Here is a 19,795-nt window from a genome sequence, read left to right on the forward strand (position 1 = left end):
ACCCCACCTGGAGTCCTGCGTCCAGCTCTGGAGCCCTCAGCACAGGAAAGACACGGACCTGTTGGAGCAGGTCCAGAAGAGGGCCACGAAAGTGATCAGGGGGATGGAACACCTCTCCTATGAAGAAAGGCTGAGGGAGTTGGGGCTGTTGAGCCTAGAGAAGAGAAGGCTTCAGGGAGACCTTATTGCAGCCTATCAGTACTTAAAGGGGGCTTATAAGAAAGATGGTGGCAACCTTTTTAGCAGGGCCTCTGTGACAGGACAAAGGGGAATGGCTTTAACCTAAAGGGGGGTAGATTTAGACTAGATCTAAGGAAGAAATTTTTTATGCTGAGGGTGGTGAAGCACTGGCACAGGTTGCCCCGAGAGGTGGTGGATGCCCCATCCCTGGAAACATTCCGGGTCAGGCTGGACGGGGCTCTGAGCAACCTGATCTAGTTGAAGATGTCCCTGCCCACAGCAGGGGGGTTGGACTAGATGACCTTTAGAGGTCCCTTCCAACCCAAACTATTCTATGATTCTATTTAATAAAAAGCAAGACATTTAAGCATTTTTTTGTCCAAAATTTGAAAAGCACACTTAAGTTTGGTCTTGTTGCTGACATGGTTCCAGAAGGAAAGAGATATTAGTTTGCCTCTTGACAATACTCGGAAAAACAACCAAACAAAAAGCCAACAGCAGACAGCTTGTTTTCCTTTCTACTCTCTAATCTTTTGTTCCTCTGGTACCTTAAGCAATCCAACAACGGATACATTCCTAATGGATGAGATATACAAAACTTGAGAGAGCACACAGCATTGTGTGCGCATTAACGATCATAACGATAAAAACCGTAATGGAGTATTGTACTAATAGCCACAACTGGCAAAATAATACGATGGGAAATTGTAGCGTCGATGCCTTAGCAGAGGAGTGGCAGTCCGCTCTATTCAATCCATGCACAGCTCTGCCAGAGAGCAAAAGGAAACAGTGTCCCCATTCTATCTTTCTGAATAGCAATGCTGTGTTATTGTGTAAGTGTCAGGAAGAGACAATCCTTCATGAGATCTCTACCACAGCACTGTTATGGTTATGAAGAGTGAAGACTTGCAGACAGAAATATTATAGGATTGAGAAATCTGCACATTGATCTAAATTCTGCCTACATACCAGTAGTGCTGCACTCGAAAGATCTCTTTGTAATACATACTCACGCTGTCTCAGCTTGCTGCTATTTAGACAGAAGGGCTAGAGCTTGGGGCAAGAGCTGCAACAAAAATAGTTTTCACACTTGTAACGGACATACCTTTTTCTTTTTTGCTCATATCACTATAGAGGCCATCAGTTACCTCAGATCATTTACGTAAAAACAAGAAGCCAGAACAAAATTATACATTGGTCCATCAAGAACAAAAACAGAGACAGTCAAATATTTCTCCAATTGTATTTCAACTTATCCTAGTATAATGTACTGGATCTACTGTACGTAGACCTCATCCAACGTCTTGAGTCAAAAGGGTTTTTTCCCCCCCCCCTGTTGGTTTTCAATAACTTTAATTCGGCTGTTTACAAAACACAGTTCATATTGAGGACTGCAATGAGGATTTCCAGAAACACCAAGTTTCTGGAAATCATCACTGGAGGAACACCAGTGGAAGAATCAGTGCACAGTTACCACACCCTTCCTTAACCATTGCCAGTGGGCTAAACAGTCTTGTCTGACTCATTACGCGAGTATTTTCTTAGGGAATTTATTAACCTGCAGGCTGTCCACAAGGTAGAGATGGAGGCCTTGGGTTTCAGTCATGCTGAATTCCTTGGCTGTAACAGGTTGACAGCTATTGCCTCTTGCAATTATTAGGTTTGATTCTTATTTCTTCCCCCACCACCATCAATGAAAGCAAGGGTAATATTATTTCCTATTAATTCATAGGAAAACTTTAGAGTAAATAATTTTTTCCACGGCACTCAAACATCACTGTAGTGAAGTTCATACAAATGGCAAACAAGAGGCAGACAAGGTATGCTGGTTCGCTTAAACAGGACAAAGCTGAATGAACTATTCAAGACAATCAAATACAAGTAGTAAAAATGGACTGATGATTCCACCTGAATAGAGTTTGACACAAGAATCCAATGTCACCACAGTAAGTTTACTTATGCCAGGTCCTAAGAACAGGTTATCGGCAAAGGTTACATCTTTAATATCTGTAACAGGCTATATCTTTCGAAACAGCAGAAAGAGTCAGTAACCATATTCTACCAAGAAGAAATGGAAGATCAGTGATGGCAGCAAAAGTCAGAAGGAACAAGGTGGAGAGGAAAAGACATATCTGGTAACCCAGCCTTTCTGCTGCCACTTAGATGTTACTGAAAAATGAAATGAAAATGTTCTCTGCGTCCAGGCAACAGGGAGAGACAAAATTCAGCTGTAAATACTAGAACTATCCATTGTGCAGTAGAGAACAGTTTTCACGAAGCCTATCATTCTGTTTTTCATGAAGCCTATTATTTTATATACTTTTGCATGCTTGAGCAGACACTCCTTTCAAAGTGTGTAATGAAGCAATACTTATTTTTTAATTGGACAAGCACAGTGTTTGTAACAGACTGTACCTGTTTACCTGCCTGTGTACTAACTTTCTCTTTTCCCATGGAACATCAACGTTGAAGTTGGTTGCGACAACTCGGAGTTTTTAGAATATTACATGTATTAGAAACCAAGCTGTTTGCATTGCTTCTTTTTTGCTGTTTTCAGTAAGCAACAAGAAGGAGCTGTCTGGTCTGTTGGTAACCCCCTATAGCTTCTCAATGACCATGAGAAAAAATTGTTATTTAAAAAATGGTAATATTTCCATGAAGAAATCAAAACATAGAAAAGACTACTTAAAAATCCTTGCTCTTCAACATTAAACACCGCCCCCCCAAAAAAAAACCAAAACAGAAAATACTTTGTTGAAAAGGACTTTCAAATTAAAAATCACCTGATTCCACGTCTGAACCTATTATTTCTCAATAGTTTATGACACAGTGTTAAAGTCTTTGAGCATGTATCCCAGAAGTTATATTGTTACTGATGTTACTGTAATTTTTCCACTGCTGAACCATCGTTAAAGTCTTTTTTCTGTACCTGAACCTACTGCAAAATTGATTTGGAATGAAAGTGTTAGATCCTTTGAGAACGAAAACTACTACTACTTTTGTTTCTCTGTTTGTAAGCTAGCAATACCAATTTATGTGATGATGATCTTTGCTACATACTACACTTAGGTTCACCAAATAGTGTTTTATACTTAACTGACAAGATTCTTGTTATTCGAGGCACACATGTGCAATATGGTAATGAAAACCTGTTATGTGATTGTAATTATGATAGAGTGAAATTAGAATCTACAATATATTAACTACTTTTCTAGTTACAAGTGTGTGCATGGCTCTGTTCCAGAAAGACTTGGGGCTAAAGTTAAAAACAAAAACAAAAACCAACCAACAAAAAAAACCCAAATCCAAGCCACTGATCGATAAAAGGGAAAATGTGGATAACCTTGCTAAGGAGGTAACTGTATACAGAAGTATATGGAAGTGCTGAGTAAAAACTTTTTTTTTTTTAAACAGGAAAACAGAAAAGTTTACTTGCTAGCATTTATGTCAAGTACACAGCAACAGTATTTATTTCCACTGCAGCATCAATACTTCAGCATGAAACCCACTCAGCAGAAACACATGTGATTTCTGCAGTTAAAATTGTGCATTGTTTTTTATGCCTAATAAAAAAGCAAACTCACCAGGGTACAGAAGATGCATTGGCATTGTGCTATTGTTGTCATCTGCTCCACGGGATATTCACCAAGGCAGAGCTTGCAGGACACTAATGGGTCAAGTACCAAGTCCCAGGTAGGCCTATATCTTGCTGTAGTCATTGCAGAGCAGTCTGAAAAACAGCACAAAAGTAAAGATACTCCATCATTTCCTTATATGGATACTCAGTACATTTCTGCCACTGAAAATCTCATTGTCAGCTGCTGCCTGTTAGCTATTTGTGACAAAAAACTATAAACAGCAATGGCTAATTTGACAGTGTCAGCACTTGCAGTAGGCTATACGTCCACTGCCTTATAGAACATGCATATAGTAAGCAGAAGGGAAAAACCCACGTAATAAACTGACAAAATATGAGAGCAATCAGGAAGTATCCTTAGGTCACAGACTTCTGTCTGACATTATACATGCAAAAATCTCATTCCCAATTCCTGCCATTTTCACTAGTTACAAGCTTGCTTTCAGCAACATTGACTACCCATCACTTAAAATACATTCCTTATCACTTAAAATACATTCCCTAACCCCCACAACTCAGCTGCCCAGGTGAGACTCACAAGGTTTTTCATGAACCAAACACCTATTATGCCCCTTTTCCAGCCTGATGATATTGCAACTCAGAGCCAGATATTTTTGTTCCTAAGAGCATGACAGATCAATCAGCTTGCTAAGTTAATTTTAGAAATAACAACGAATACTCTGAGCATGCTCAGAGTTTTAGCCTGTATTTTTCTCCCAATCCTTGCTATATGCCAAGACCACAACTTTGTTGTAGCAACAACCAACTGAGGCAAATAAGAAAACTAAGTGAGCTATAAAAAGAGGCTATAATACCTATATATCACCCTCAAGACAGCAATAGGATAGGGCCATGCAGAGCATCTTTATTCTAGGCTTTAGGGTGCAGATGGAGAGTTGTCAAATGACTAACCAGAAAGAAAATAATCTCACACATAACAAATGTATTCCCACAAAGAGGAAAGCTAATTTAGAAGTTACACACATGGGGGAAAAGCAAAACAAAAACCCACACACTCCCCCAAACATCTAGGGTAATTTATGTAGTATGTCCAACCTTAATACCATATTTACTAGTATTGTTTTGTCACTGTGATATTGACCTTCCAAGTGTGGGAAATTCATGTCCTGAGGCTGCTAGGAGGTCCACGTTATCTCGTCTCCCTCCTTCTCAAAATTAGCTGGTTCCTTACTTTCCCCACACAGGCAGTTATGCTACTCCAACTATGATTACAGTTTCTTTTTTTCATTGGCACTTGCAGCAACTGCTTATATCTAAGTCATATTATCTGTGAACTTCCTAAGACCTCCAGAACTGCAACAAATGACTTTTATGCTTATTAGACTATGTTTAGGCAGATGTTCAAGCAAAATATGCTTTTTGCCCCCAAACAAATCACACGGAGAGTTCAAAGAATGTTTGTGAAGTCTGAGTCTTTGATATTCAATTCATGGTGGACATGACTCCAAAGTCTCTAAATTCTCTGAAACAAAGTTAAGATTTTACGTTAGCCCTCCGTTCAGTCTAACTCATTAGAAGATGCCCTTTAAAAAAGTACATAAAGGACACCAAAAGAGCAGAGCCTAATAATACTTATTTCTAGTGCAGCCATCAGGGAGGAGAGGGGAAGAGAAGAAAGATTAAACAACCCCATTTCCAGGGATGCTCTGGATCACTTCCTCCAAAAGCCCACACACAGACTCCACACTGTTTCAAAGGAAATAGATGAAATAGTCCCACAGAATGGCACACGTGAAACACCTCCACATTCCAAAATAAGACTTCTGCTGTGCAGTCTTTTCTGACACTTAAACATGAAAGTCTGACATAGGGATACAAATGAAAACCCAAGAGTTTTAAGGCTATGAGACTGCTTCTTTACTGTCAATTGCCACTACCTTTTTCATCTAACAAAATATTAGCAAAAACAATTTTCTTCTTCCAAACTTTGGTTTATCTGACATTTGCAGACAGACTCATGAAGTATTTGAGAAGCAGTGATCAAACACACCTGAACTAACTCGTTTGCTATTAGTTTGATTTGCTTGTCCTGCCCAGTTTATTGCACATCTGTTGCTTATGGCAGCAAGCAAATTAAACTAGCAGATGAACAATGAAGAGAGATAAATTTAAGTTAAGGACACACTTGCATACATCAGGCAGACCAAAATCCTAGCAAGTTTTACGGTGAAGATGTAAAATCTGACACAATTCAGACTAAAAGCTCGCCACATATATTGATACGACTCAATCCAGACAAAGAAGTTTATATATATTCAATGTGGGTTAATAAGTGATGATAAAGGGGACAATATTAACCTTTTGAGCTTCAAGGCTTACTTGTTCCCTGATCCCTGGGACCAGGGATTACTGGTATCACTGTGGTAATCCCTCTTTTGCAGCACAACTATACTGCAGTAACACCTCACCGGGAAATATTTCTCCTCTTTGCCTTCTCCTGCAAAGCAAAAGTGAATTAAAGTGAAACTTCTTTCAAGCTGGCATCTAGCAGGCCAGCAGAAATTGGCTGCCCAATACAGTTGGCGTGTAATCCATGATGAGTTCAGCCATAATGATAACAGAAAGCAAAACCTGAATGCAGCTTCAAATTGCAGCAGAGCCATTTCTGTTCACCCCTCCTTGCCAAACACCTTCTGCTGAGACAGTAATATGTGCAGCAGAGGCTGGTTGCCTCGATTCATAGGGGCGCATTAAAAAAATACTTAGTTGACTTCTAAAGGCCTCTATCCCACACTGTCAAAGAAAACAAGTTCCAAGTCACCAAATTAGTCTTGTATTTATTATTTGTACTCTATTTGAAAACGTGACATACAAAAAGTACAAGATAGCACTGTATCACTTTATACCTTTCACTTTAGCCTACTGCACGCACAATCATTACAACCTCAATTACACACTAAATCTATGCTAAAATAGTCTTTAGCTTTAATAATGAAATCTTACATTCACTTGCATGGGAATAAGTATCTGTTGTTGCTGGTGGCATTAAAGCAAGGATCAAGAAATATGCCACCTCACTTTGGAAAACACGTACAGAAAGCTATTACATCCCAGTGGAACATCTCTGCTGGGTATCCCTGTAAAGGAACACAGGGAATGGCGCTTTCCAAAGCACAGATTAGATCTTGTTTCATAATCACCTGGCACACTGTTGCAGCTAAATAATAAGCTTCTGCGTTTATATCATGATGCTTAAGAAACCTTTCAAAAAAAACCCAAACCAAACCAAAAAAAACAAACTTGCAAGAGAACAGCAGAGAAAAAAATACCGTCTGTCAAAATTGGATTAAAACTCCTACTGTTCCATAGCTGTGGTCTCTTATGGCTTCAGATTGTATTCTCATGCTTTCTAGTGATGTGCAATACTTCACGGAGAATGTAAAGTAACAGTAAGAAGAAAGAGAAGGCAACTGAAAGGAACTTTAGGGAAACAAAATATTGAAAATTATATACTGGTGTGCCCTCATGCTGAAGACCACCAGTTACAGCACCAGCCAGTAGAAAATTTTGCCTGTGGTTTGGCTATCTGCTAGGAGGCTCCAAGAAATACAGCTAGCAAAGGTACAGAACTACAGTTCAATCCACCTACTGAACAGATCTTAGCCCAATAAATATTTAGTTCATTAGAGTTTTAGTGTTGATTACCAAACTGAGTACAAACATCAATACTTCACAGGCCCTGATAACAGATGCGCCTAATCAGACTTAGAGACGCAGAAAACCAGGAGAGAAGTCGGTCATCAGTTCAGATTCCAAATTCTACTGCAGTCAAGGTCAGTCTTATTTACATATTTTTGCAGACTGTGGTCCATATCTGGTAATACTGAATTTGTAATAAATATGGTAATGCAGCCCATCACTTTCTAGAACAGCATCCCAAAGCAAGCTGGGAGTAGGAAGCATAGGAAATAGCTTTAGTAATAGTTTGTTCAGAGCAGTCTTTTCATAAATAATCAACAACCTGACTAATGACCATTTAATTCTGCAACCATGTGCATGTCCACACAAAAAAGGAACCACTACATAAAGACACAGAAGTGACTGAAGTCTTGCTGCTGTAACAACATGTTAATATATTTAAAACATGACTGTTATGCGTTCTGGGAGATGGGTATGGAGGGGAAAGAATCTTTCATTATTTCTAAACAACAATTAATGAATTAAGTGACTACAATCTGGATTTCTGAACAGTAATCCCTTAGTTTTTGGTCCACCTACACAGACTACATTTTCAAGTGAGAACAAATGGCTGACTTGATCTCTGGTAAGTCAAGAATAGAACAATTCTTTCTTTCCAGGCTTCAAGAAGTTGCAGAAAACAGTGAAACAGAAATGCTGTGAGAAAGTCTGAAAAACTCTGTGAAAGCAGGAAATAATGCAACTTTCTCCCGTGCAAGTCATTCAAGAAATTATAAAACACAATATGATTTTTCTCATTGCACCGTAGTCAAGTATTTCACAGCACTGTACAGTCAAACTGCAACTGCATCAAGTTAACACTTCATGGATATATGACCAGCTATGTGAGAAAAAAGTGACTAGAAAATATGGTTGAATTAAATAGTCATACACAGCATGCTTTAACTGGTGGGTCTTTTTCACCAAGCAAGACCCAAAATAGAGCTTTCAACAGAATCGAAAATTTAAGCTTTAGATCAGGGATGGGTTTAATTTCTGAATAAAGGCCTTCAGCCCCCTCTCCTACCAGACAACTAGTTAATCATGTACACTTAAAGTCATCTGCCTTAAGGAGTTATCTTAATCTGAATTTACTAACATGATGGAAAACAGCTCTTTTAGAAGACAAAGGAAGGGATTTAAATGGGATTTAAAATTGGTTCTCATTCCTGTTGTCCCTCTTTGATTTCATCTAGTAGCCTGGATTATTTTAACTAGAGTTATTTTGACAAACACATCTGCTATAGTACAGGTTTTTTATATATTTATATATATAAATATAGATATATAATCCAGGCTACACTTCTTCCTAAATAAAATCAAACACATCTGTCATAGTACAGTTTTATATATGAATTTTATATATAAAGTATATTTATATATTGGATATATAAATTTAATATTTATAAATATATTAAAATATAAATCTATAAAAATTTCTCCAGATATTTTACTTATGTGGAGAAAAAATGCACATTTCTGAAGTAGAGTCATCTGCAGAAAGGCTATTACACCACATGCTGTAACTGGCACTACCTGCCACATCTATTAAGTGAGTATTTTGACTCTGTGCCCTAAACAATTCTGAGCTTTCCTATGTAGCCACAGCTGTAACTCACCATATGCGATTCAACAGCTATTTCCAAGACCCCCAAGTCAGCAGGGACTAGCTTACATGATCGAGATTGGTGGCTGAGAGTGTTCAGTGGCAGTTCTGCAACTCAGATTATTTGTTACCCCTTCGTCAGAATTTGAGCTTGATGCCATTTTCCCTGTTCCTAGGCTTTTTCAGGGATCCTCAGTAGGATTCATATTTCCCTAGCAATATAAAGAAGCCTCTATGACAGAGTTGACCAATTAAGCAAGTATTTTTTGTTGGTGTTGCCAGTTTTTATTATGTAACTGTACCATAGACTGATAAGGCCATTTAAAAGTCCCTCTGTAGAACAAATTGATGAATAAATTCACCCTCTAGGTAGATTTTATGGTTATGAAAGTTGGCAGGCAGACTTAGTGTCTCTCACTTACCAATCCCAGTTAGTTACTGGTGTCTATCATTGCATTAACTGTCTGTCTCCAAGTCTTCATCCTCATAGAACTGCTTGGGAGTTAAAGTAGAATAATTCGCTCTGCTAGATGTGAGGCAAACTAACACACAGAAGACTGGATTTACGTAGATGTTTAGAGATGACTAGCTTACAGAGGCTTGGTGCCTTCCTTCCTTAGGTTCTTAAATCCTGCCAAACGCCTACCTAACTCTTAAGGCTCACTCATAAATCTGATCCACAATCAACTGCTCAAGTCCAGCAGATATCAGTCGTCCTTTGAATTCCAGACAACCCCAACCAGTAAAGCCATGTTCTGTCTTCCAGCAGTATAATAGGCTGCTGTTTTCAGGCATAACTTTTCAACACGTAAGAAACTTCAGCTTGTACAGAATACTGCAGAAAGTCATGTCAACACAGTCTACCATGAACTCTTCAGACCTGGCCTTTAAGTCCTTACACCGGCTAACCATCAACTCCAAGCTCACCATCTCTGTTCTTATCTTCAAGCTATTCCAGGGCCCAAGCCCAGAAGAGATAAAAGACCATGTAAAAGCTTAGAGCACTGTCAGAAACTTCAATCTCGTGGCCAATATAGCATGTGGGAAACAGTCTCTTTCTTCACTTGAAACTGAATTATTCCAGGGGCTTCGGTCCACCCCATGAATAGCCACTATGTTTCTATGCTTTACCTTCCTGACTGATACAAAACTTATTTTAAATATATGTACATATCTAATATATATGCACGTGTATATATAAAGATATATACATGTATAAAGATTACATTCAAACATTCCAATGCCCAAGAAAGAAAAAAAGAGAAAGAACAGCTGGTTTCTCACTACTAAAAAGTACCTGAACAATAGCATCAAGAGTGCAAAAAAAAAGTCTACTGGACCACCTCTGGGACAAGTCACTGAGTTAGGGGAAGTTAAAAAAAGTTGTCTTTGCTAAACACCTGGCTAACAATTTTTCTTGTTTCTTTTCCTGAGAAATTAGAGTATCATATAAGGCAAAAAAAAAAGAAAATTTACACAGCTTGGTTTGATTACATCACAGACCACGAAAAATTTTAAATATTAGAAAAGTAATGGACAGCTTCTAGATCTATGGATGTATATGATGATGTTCCCTATCAAATGCATGGGTGGATAGAAAGGAAAAGCTGTTACGGAAACAGACACAGAAAAACAGATTTTTAAAGCTCCAACTTCTAAAGAACACTACAAATAGACATGCCACAAGCTCATCTTCTGTCCATGCAGAAGTACCTCAGAGGGCCTAGAAAAGCCTAGACACCGTAGCACAGGTGTATCACCTGGATCTGAAACTGGCATGAATGCAACACATTTTGGTCTGGAGAAAATGATCCTGCCCATCTCATTTGTTTGCTTTAAGAGTCATGAACCCATTAAATCCTCATTTCATGTATCCCCAAAAAAATATAGCCGCTGAATAATATGACAGAGCCAAAGACTCTTCTGACCTTGCATTTTCCTGTGTTTGTCACCAGCTCTGGTGCCACTGTGGTTTCTCAAAGCACTGCCAAACAGCAGCAACCTGAATAAACTGGGTGTGGCTGTTATTCAGACCCCATAGGCAGGGGTGAAAACATTTCAAAGAAAAAAAAAAAATCACTTTACTCCACATGAAAGAAATTGCGGTCAAGCAGAAGGGAGAGAACTGGAAGATTCAAATGTATGGAAAAAAAAAACTCTGTAATTTAATAAAGAGAAAAGAGGGGTGAGAAGGAAGACAGAACACAGGAGAGACAGGGGAGAAGTGAGGAGAAAATACAGGAAAAAGATCTTCTTCCTGGCTGTTCCCAGAAGAAGTGTATTCTGTTGTACAGAGTACAACAAGTTAAGTGGAATTCCACTGCATTATGCCCCAAACATTCAATATCCCCAAAAGATGACATGAATAAAGGAACAGATATGGTAATATTAAGGAACATTGCACAAAATTCATTTGTCTAATCTATGTTTGCTATCCAAGAGATTATGTGAGTCCTGGAGCAGCAGAGCACCTCAGGCGAGAGCTGGGAAGCCTTGCACCATCCTGTCTCCCCACAGTGGAGTCCCAGACGCTTAACACACCTCAGGGCATTCCCAGCAGCCAGAAAGACAAGGCCTCAAGATAATTTGAAACAGCTAGGCCAAGACGATAGGCATTTTAAAAGCGTCCTCCTCCACGCTGAGCCGGAAAATTCCAGCCCAAATCGTACTGGAGAAAAGCCTAGACACTGTAGTACAGGTGTATCACCTGGATCTGAAACTGGCATGAATGCAACACATTTTGGTCTGGAGAGAATGAGCCTGCTCATCTCATTGGTTTGCTTTAAGAGTCATGAACCCATTAGATCCTCATTAAAAACTCCCATGAACTTCAATGCAATGAACCACTGCCTTTGAATACCAGGGCCAAGACCAAGGTACCATCTATGAATTATTGTGACAACCACTAAGCCCATGCAGAAGTGTGGAAGACCACGGGTCAAATCATTAACAGTTGAAATGTTTAAGCTCTGTAAGTATCTTAGAGACAGAAAAATCAGCTGCACACAGAATCTAGGAAATCTAGGTCGCATCCAGAGGGTAGTGGTGAACAGCTCAATGTCCAGATGGAGATTGGTGACGAGTGGCGTCCCGCAGGGGTCCGTATTGGGACCGGTACTGTTTAATATCTTCATCCATGACAGACAGTGGGATCAAGTGCACCCTCAGCAAGTTTGCAGACAACACCAAACTGAGTGGTACCGTTGACACACCGGAGGGACGGGATGCCATCCAGAGGGACCTGGACAAGCTGGAGAAGTGGGCCCGTGTGAACCTCACGAGGTTCAACAAGGCCAAGTGCAGGGTCCTGCACCTGAGTCGGGGCAACCCCCAGTATCAATACAGGCTGGGGGATGAAGGGATTGAGAGCAGCCCTGCCGAGAAGGACTTGGGGGTACTGGTGGATGAAAAGCTGGACACGAGCCAGCAATACGTGCTCACAGCCCAGACGGCCAATCGTATCCTGGGCTGCATCCAAAGAAGCGTGGCCAGCAGGTCGAGGGAGGTGATTCTGCCCCTCTGCTCTGCTCTGGTGAGACCCCACCTGGAGTACTGTGTCCAGCTCTGGAGCCCTCAGCACAGGAAAGACACAGACCTGTTGGAGCAGGTCCAGAAGAGGGCCACAAAAATGATCGGGGGATGGAACACCTCTCCTATGAAGAAAGGCTGAGAGAGTTGGGGTTGTTCAGCCTAGAGAAGAGAAGGCTTCGGGGAGACCTTATTGCAGCCTATCAGTACTTAAAGGGGGCTTATAAGAAAGATGGTGGCAAGCTTTTGAGCAGGGCCTGTTGCAACAGGACAAGGGGGAATGGCTTTAAACTAAAGGGGGGTAGATTGAGACTAGATATAAGGAAGAGATTTTTTACGCTGAGGGTGGTGAAGCACTGGCACAGGTTGCCCTGAGAGGTGGTGGATGCCCCATCCCTGGAAACATTCCGGGTCAGGCTGGACGGGGCTCTGAGCAACCTGATCTAGTTGAAGATGTCCCTGCCCACAGCAGGGGGGTTGGACTAGATGACCTTTAGAGGTCCCTTCCAACCCAAACTATTCTATGATTCTATGAAATAAGGAAGATTTTTTCCATGAAGAGTGACTCTACACTCCATTGTTCCTCTTCTCTCCAAGTTTCAACAAACCAGAGCCAAGACTACATGATTGAAATAATAGTGAGACTCTGAGATCAAGTACAGATTAAAACAACTTATTAGCATCATGACCAAAGGAACAAGAGTTCAGGAAAAAGCCAAACCTCCCCTCTCCACTGACAGCTGAATACAACAAAAGCAGTATAATCTTTCTTGAAAGGAGTTGTGATATGAATAACCATTTCAGTAGATGCCAGCAACAACCAGGAGACTTTCAGAGTGAAAAAGCAACATCCTGTTGACTTCACTTTTTCGGTTATCAGAAGACAAAATCAGAAACAGTCAAACTCATTTTCCTGGCTGAATGTTTTCAGATTTGCTTCTACTGGAAAACAACTGATGGTTACTAAGTTTTCAGATTTACAGAGTATTCTGCACCTTGTAGCCACCACCTTTGTTAACAGAATTCATACTCAAAACCATGAGTACACTAAGGGCTATGCAGCTAGTGTTCATCAGCCAAGGCAGGCAGCTCAGAACACAGTTAAGTCCTACTCCACATTAAGATGACTAAGGAGATACTTTCGAGTTTTCCAGCTATGAGCTCCCATTATAGTTATGGGCTATAGGTGCCTCTACTTTAGGGTGTGCTTACTGTTTTGGCAGTTCTGCTGGCCATACCAACTAGAGCTCTACTACTGGCTACAGGTAACCCAGTAGCCACCTGCATTTAATACCTTAAATTTCCACCCATAGGCCTTGCCCTCTTGCTGGTCTTAACTCTCCCACAATGAAAAGATCCCAGGGTGAATCGATCAGACATCTGTAAGAGGTCTTAAAGTCAGATAAGATGAAGCCAACCTAAAAGAGACTGGTCTTCACCAAAGCCAGTTGTAACCTAAGCATGCAACTCGCAGCTGCAACAACCCCCAAACACTGTCTAGCAGTGATAAGTCACTCATGACTGAATCATTTTCTAGCTTGTGAAGGCAACAGTAATAACAAGGGCACAAACAATTCCACTGCTCTCTAGGGTAACATCTTATTTTATTATTTTCCAGAAACTCATAAACCACCCAGTCAAAAACAACTGCTTTGCTATGCCTTTCCTCCCATCCCTAACATTTTCCCACATCTTTATTTTTCTCTTCCCCAACTCTTTCCCCCTCCACCCCTTTCCTTGCTTCCTCCTATTCTTTCCCTCCTCTCTGCTTACAAGGAACTGATGAATTAGCGCACTCTGAGCTGTCTCCACACTAGCAATAAATCAGTAAGGAGCAGTTTGAAACTTTAACATACCACAAGGTTTTTCCTTCTCCACAGTTGACTCTCTCAGAAAAGTAAGAGCTATGTTTACACAAAACCCAAGTGACACCAAGCTTGAGCTCTGTGGGTTTTTTCTTTGTTGGGGGGAAGGGAAGAGAAAAGCCTTGGAAGCTTAAAGCTAGAAACCACATTTAAAGCTGTGTGAAATTACTGAGAAAATGCAAATATGAACAACGGGAGTGGAGCCTAGTTCTGACTGAGACACTTGGAGAGTCCAGCTTAGCAATTCTCTCATTTCCACCAGTCAAAGTTGTCTTTTTCCTCGCAGCTATGGCAAAACGCATGTTTGGTACACTGCCCAGTGCTGCACTTCCATAGCACTTGACAAGTCTCAGATGAAGGAACAAAGTACATGGGATCGAAAAAGCCCACTGCAAACCTTCTTGCTGTCTTATACTTGTATACTAACAGTGGAGCTCAGGTTTTAACAACAGCTCACATCCTAGCTGTAAGATAACACATACACAAGTACCATCCCTTCATATACTATACTTGAACCACAAAGCAGATATGCTGGTAGCTGAAAACAGCAGTCAGAATGGGGTGAAGTCTGGTTAACTTACCCACAGCTCTCTTTGCTCCTGTGACTCAACAGCCACCACAAAATTCCAGGCAGATATTTGTAAGAGACAGCATTTTTCACAGCTCCCAGTGTGGACAGCGAGTTCCCAGTCTCATGCCCCGGATCTGCCCCTCAGAGATTAGCATGAAGTTCTCCCTTGTTCTGAAGAATTATCTTTCACTAGCAATATTAAGAGGGAGAAGGACCAACAGAGCACATATAGTCTATAGGACTAGGAAGAAAATATTGCCGAAGTACAAAAGAGAAAGACTCTTCATAGAAAGAATAAAACTTCATAGAAATTGTTTGTGCAGATTACAGCCATCTAGAAAATTACTTTTACTTTTTCCAAAACCATGCCTAAAGAAGTTGGACGCCTTCACTGCAGAAGTAACAGCTTCCATCATACCATATCTCACTATGCATCAGCTATGACCCAGAACTGCCCCTCTAGTCTTCAGAGGACAGAAAAGTACAGTGTATTTGAATTAGATGCCATGGTATACAAACTCACCACCAAGTCAGCGTGACACACAAGACTAAGCATAAGGAGGAACCTAGGATGGGATTCAGGCTACCTAAGATAGTCACCCTATTGTTGGTGCCTAAAGTAGCAGATTTTCTAAGATAACTGCCTACATTACCTACTCAATGAGAGGAAGGAAAGTGATTTTGAAGGCCTTCAGAGGGAGACTGTATGTCTAGTAACAGGCACCACAGCCAAAGGAAAAACACACCCAAACCGAAAAAAAACCACACCACATCTTTCTGGAAGAATTCCATCTCCTGACAATAAATCCAATGACTTGGGCTGTGCAATTGGCTGAATTATAGATCAGCAAGATTCCACACCCCTCCCCCAGTGTTTGAGAAAGAAAACTCTGATACAGCCTGCTCGGTACATCCTGCAAACAGAATCTAGCCTGATCAACAGTACTAGCTACTCACTGTTTCTCTTAATAGTAGTACCAAATTTAAAAATGAGGAAGAGAGGAAAAGATTTGAGAATTCCTGCATCTCTCACCAAATAGTCGAACCTTCATATCATCTGATGCTTCACATGATAAAAACTACACCTATCAGTTAGGACATTTTACAACAAACTTCTGGCCTGACAAACTTGATGACTCTGGATTCAGATCTCACTCTGTGCACTGTTCAAATCCAATCGATCATTTCCCTGCATCCTCGTAAAAGTTCTATTTTCTTTGGGTTATCTCCTTTCCTATACATAATGCTGTTGCTCTAACGTCCTCCTGCTTGAAGCAGCCTGCCCTCTTCCCATCACATCTGCATCACAATCCAGTTCTTCAGTCTCACCTCCACTGCACAGTATCCAAGGCAAGGTAGCCCAGGTCAGCCAAACAGGAGAGGTCAGGGTGTTCTACTAGGAGACTGGCAAGTTTTCCTCTTCTCTCTGGGAGAGGAGCAGTTTGCCTTTTTTAAGCAGTGTTACAAAATTTAATTATATTATGGCCTATGTTAATATCTCAGCCATGCTAGCTTGGTGAATAAAGTGTTGTTTGTTCCCAAGTTTCCTTTCACACATTACAGAATTACATGTTCCAACTATGTTTCTCGAAGTCATGTCCCGATGTGACATTCAATCAGCACTTGCCTGGGCACAGACCTGTCACTCACATGGGCTAGGGAACTTACAGACAGATTCTTATTATGTCATAACACTTTGACTAGGGGCAGACATTTAATTTGGTCTGGTTTCTTCCTACCTCCTTATTGATGGTCCAGTCAAGTCATTTAGCACAGGCCTTGGAAGACCTTCAAACACAATCAAGAGAAAGTTCTTATGTCAGTGTGAACCATTAAGATTGCACACACCAAAAAAAAGGATGACCTAGTGATTAGAACATCACCGGAGTTATAAGAAACTACTGATAACCTCTTCTGCCTCAAGCTTACTGCATAACTGAGCAGCTCACACAGTTTAGTCGTGCCTCAGACACATCAGCTGGTACCTACCACATCACATAGGCTGGTGGGTGGATGAGCAGTGCATTAGCTGCCTGAGTGCATGTTTTCCTTCGCTTCTCCCTCTGCAGAGTAAGAATCAGCATTTGCAGTATTTTCAGAGGTATAATGTCTTGGCCTCAACATCAGCCCTAGCTCTAATCTTTCACAGTAATATTACTGTTGCATAGTAATGCTTCCTGCTCTGTTGGTGGTGTTTTTCCCCCTCCCCACATTTAACAGCATTTCCAGTATAACACATGCACCTGTTTACTGCAGAAAGCAGAAGCACTGTAGTACCCCATCTGCCTGTGGCAGAGACTCTGCATTACGCCTCTGCAACAACAAAGGCAGAAAGACCGAAACCAAAGGTTGAAGCACTCGGGCATGTAGAGACAGCAGAAAGCGTAAGGAAGAGAAAGGAAAGAGCACAGGTTCACCACAGTGGAAACACTCCCTTCAGGGCTCCCCATGCTACAGTTGTCTAGATAACAAGTACTGATAAGTTACAGACCTTTGATTTAGGGAACACATGCAGAGGAATGCTATTGGGATTTTCTCCATACTGCTTTGTACACTCGAGCACAGCTCTTAAAAAAAAAATCAATAGGTGTTGGGCCTTGGTTTATTACTTTTAGTTTCCATTTAGTTTTCCCCCCTCTTACTCATTGATTAATTGTAGTAAAGTAAGCTGCTTTTAGAGCTTGAACTGTAGTTTTTCTTTCCTCGTTTATAACTAATTCTTAAGAAAAAACTACTGGCAGTTCTACATTTGTAAATGGCTTTCCCTGTCAACTAATTCATTTAGTAAGGACAATATGGAGCTGATTAGGATAGGAATTGCCTGCTAACATTTTGCATTGCCTCTTAGCACTACTAGACCATATTAACCCCTTCCCCTAGTTAACACACACATTGCAACAGGTACTCAGTTCTGGCGTGTTGGGTGTATCCCACGCTGCATATTCATAGGAGCAGTTTTGGTTTGTGGCTCTGTGCAAGCCACCTGCATTCTGCTCGATCCGTAACTCCTACCTGCTCGTGAGTGTGAGCAGGAAGGATACTGAAACAGAGCCCTTGCTGCACACTTCTTATGGGTCACAGTGCTGACCTGCTTACTAGCAGAGAGCACGCTGGGTGTGATAGATAGAAAACACACTTATTCTTCACAGTTTCCCAGCAGAGAGATCTGGCATGCAGCATAAAGTGAGGGAAATTTGCATAGACTTATTCTGGCAAGGAGGAAAACATTTCTAGGGCAGCTTAAGTTTATAAACCCCTAGAATGATGAGCACAAAGAAGAGCTTTAAAAACAAAACAGTCAAACGAAGAGTTTTCTTCAGTGAGCCTTGATGGTTTTTACAGGAAGTTAACATTACCAGAATTAAGTCATTTTACTTCCTAAAGAAGGAAACAAAATAAAGCAGCAACACTTACATTTAAAGGATTGATATACACAACATATTCCCTAAGCTACTTCATAAAATGAGCTCCTTCCACGAGTCCAAGTGATCAGTCCATTATCTGAAAGTTGACTAAAGTTTGTCCCACAAAAACAATACCCAGGAAACAGCTAATAGCTCTTTGAAGACATGTTTCTCCCTATGTAAAACATCTACATCAAGCCTCTCACCTTGGACATCAGCTATGTCTGACGCCGTATGTCTGATGTCAAGCTTTCAGAAGCTTGACAGATACTCAGACGGTTGCTCTGCACTGTCACAGCCAGCTTATTAACAGAAATCAAACAACCTACCTTAAACACTAGGTCAGGTCTTGCTCCATACTGTAAGATACCCAGAATAGGGTCAGTATCACCCTCGGACTGCAAACTCTTCTGTGGGAGAGAAATTGTACTTTCTTTTATGTTTGCATAGTGCATGCTGCAGTGGACCACAGGTTTCAGAAGTTAACGTCAATGCAAACAAAGTTATAAAAATTCAACTAACATTAATATCCTTGGTACTAAATTCTGTGCCTCAAAAAAATGGATAAGCAGCTGAATTTAGTGGACAACCATTTTCTGTAGACCCACTTGGGTGTCAGGAAGTATCTTTGCAACAATATCTGTCTGAGCAGTTCTGACTCCTGTAGTTTCCTCCCTTTTTGTATGCAGCCTGAAAAAGCAGAAGCAATCACGTCAACCATTTAACATTATTTCAATGTTAAAAAAATAAAGCAGAAAAGCCTTAGTAAAACAAAATTTTACTGGAAAAAAGTTATTATTAAAAAGGCTGAATTAAAAATGGCAGTTAAAGATATTCTACACCTTCCAGAGGCCGCGTGTTGAACATTTTAGATAGTAGGAATCTTTCCAAGTTCAACTCGTGCTTTCCCAAACCAAACAAGACATAAACCGCAAAAGCCTGCCCTCTTTTTCAGCTTCTGTGAAGATCACAGATGAGGTCATTCATTATGGTCCCAGCCAAGTAACATGGTACACACACACACCACCCACCCAGCTCTTGAGACATACCCCCCCCTATTTAAAGGGAATCCACTGTACCAAAAAAAGATTCATTTCTTAGTAAGTTCTGTAATTGTTACTTTTTCCTATTTACTTTAATGGTCACTATCGTGTTTTATGTTAAGGATACCCTGAAAGAGCAGCCACAGTGGTCTGACATACCAGTTTAAAATAGAGACATTTGGAAAAGAATTGCTCCAGAGGTTCTAAACTAAACAACATAGATTGCAACCCACTGCTTAAAATTAGCTTTTGTGGTTTGTTT

The 19,795-nt window shown here is 40.6% G+C and overlaps 1 protein-coding gene across 3 annotated transcripts in view; it reads right to left on the reverse strand.

The window, feature by feature from the left end:
* RNF144A (ring finger protein 144A) overlaps positions 1-19,795 on the reverse strand; it is a 69,563-nt gene that overhangs the window by 26,066 nt on the left and 23,702 nt on the right. For 2 of the 3 annotated variants that reach the window (XM_076332822.1, XM_076332823.1), the window contains exon 3: positions 3,765-3,910. In XM_076332822.1, coding sequence (XP_076188937.1) covers positions 3,765-3,899 — 135 coding nt within the window. In that variant the 5' untranslated portion in view covers positions 3,900-3,910. Of the gene's footprint in view, positions 1-3,764; positions 3,911-4,355; positions 4,375-19,795 lie in introns of those variants that run through there. The other variant, XM_076332824.1, reaches the window with a different exon arrangement.

This window comes from Aptenodytes patagonicus, chromosome 3 (assembly GCF_965638725.1).
Source record: "Aptenodytes patagonicus chromosome 3, bAptPat1.pri.cur, whole genome shotgun sequence".
Taxonomy (NCBI): domain Eukaryota; kingdom Metazoa; phylum Chordata; class Aves; order Sphenisciformes; family Spheniscidae; genus Aptenodytes; species Aptenodytes patagonicus.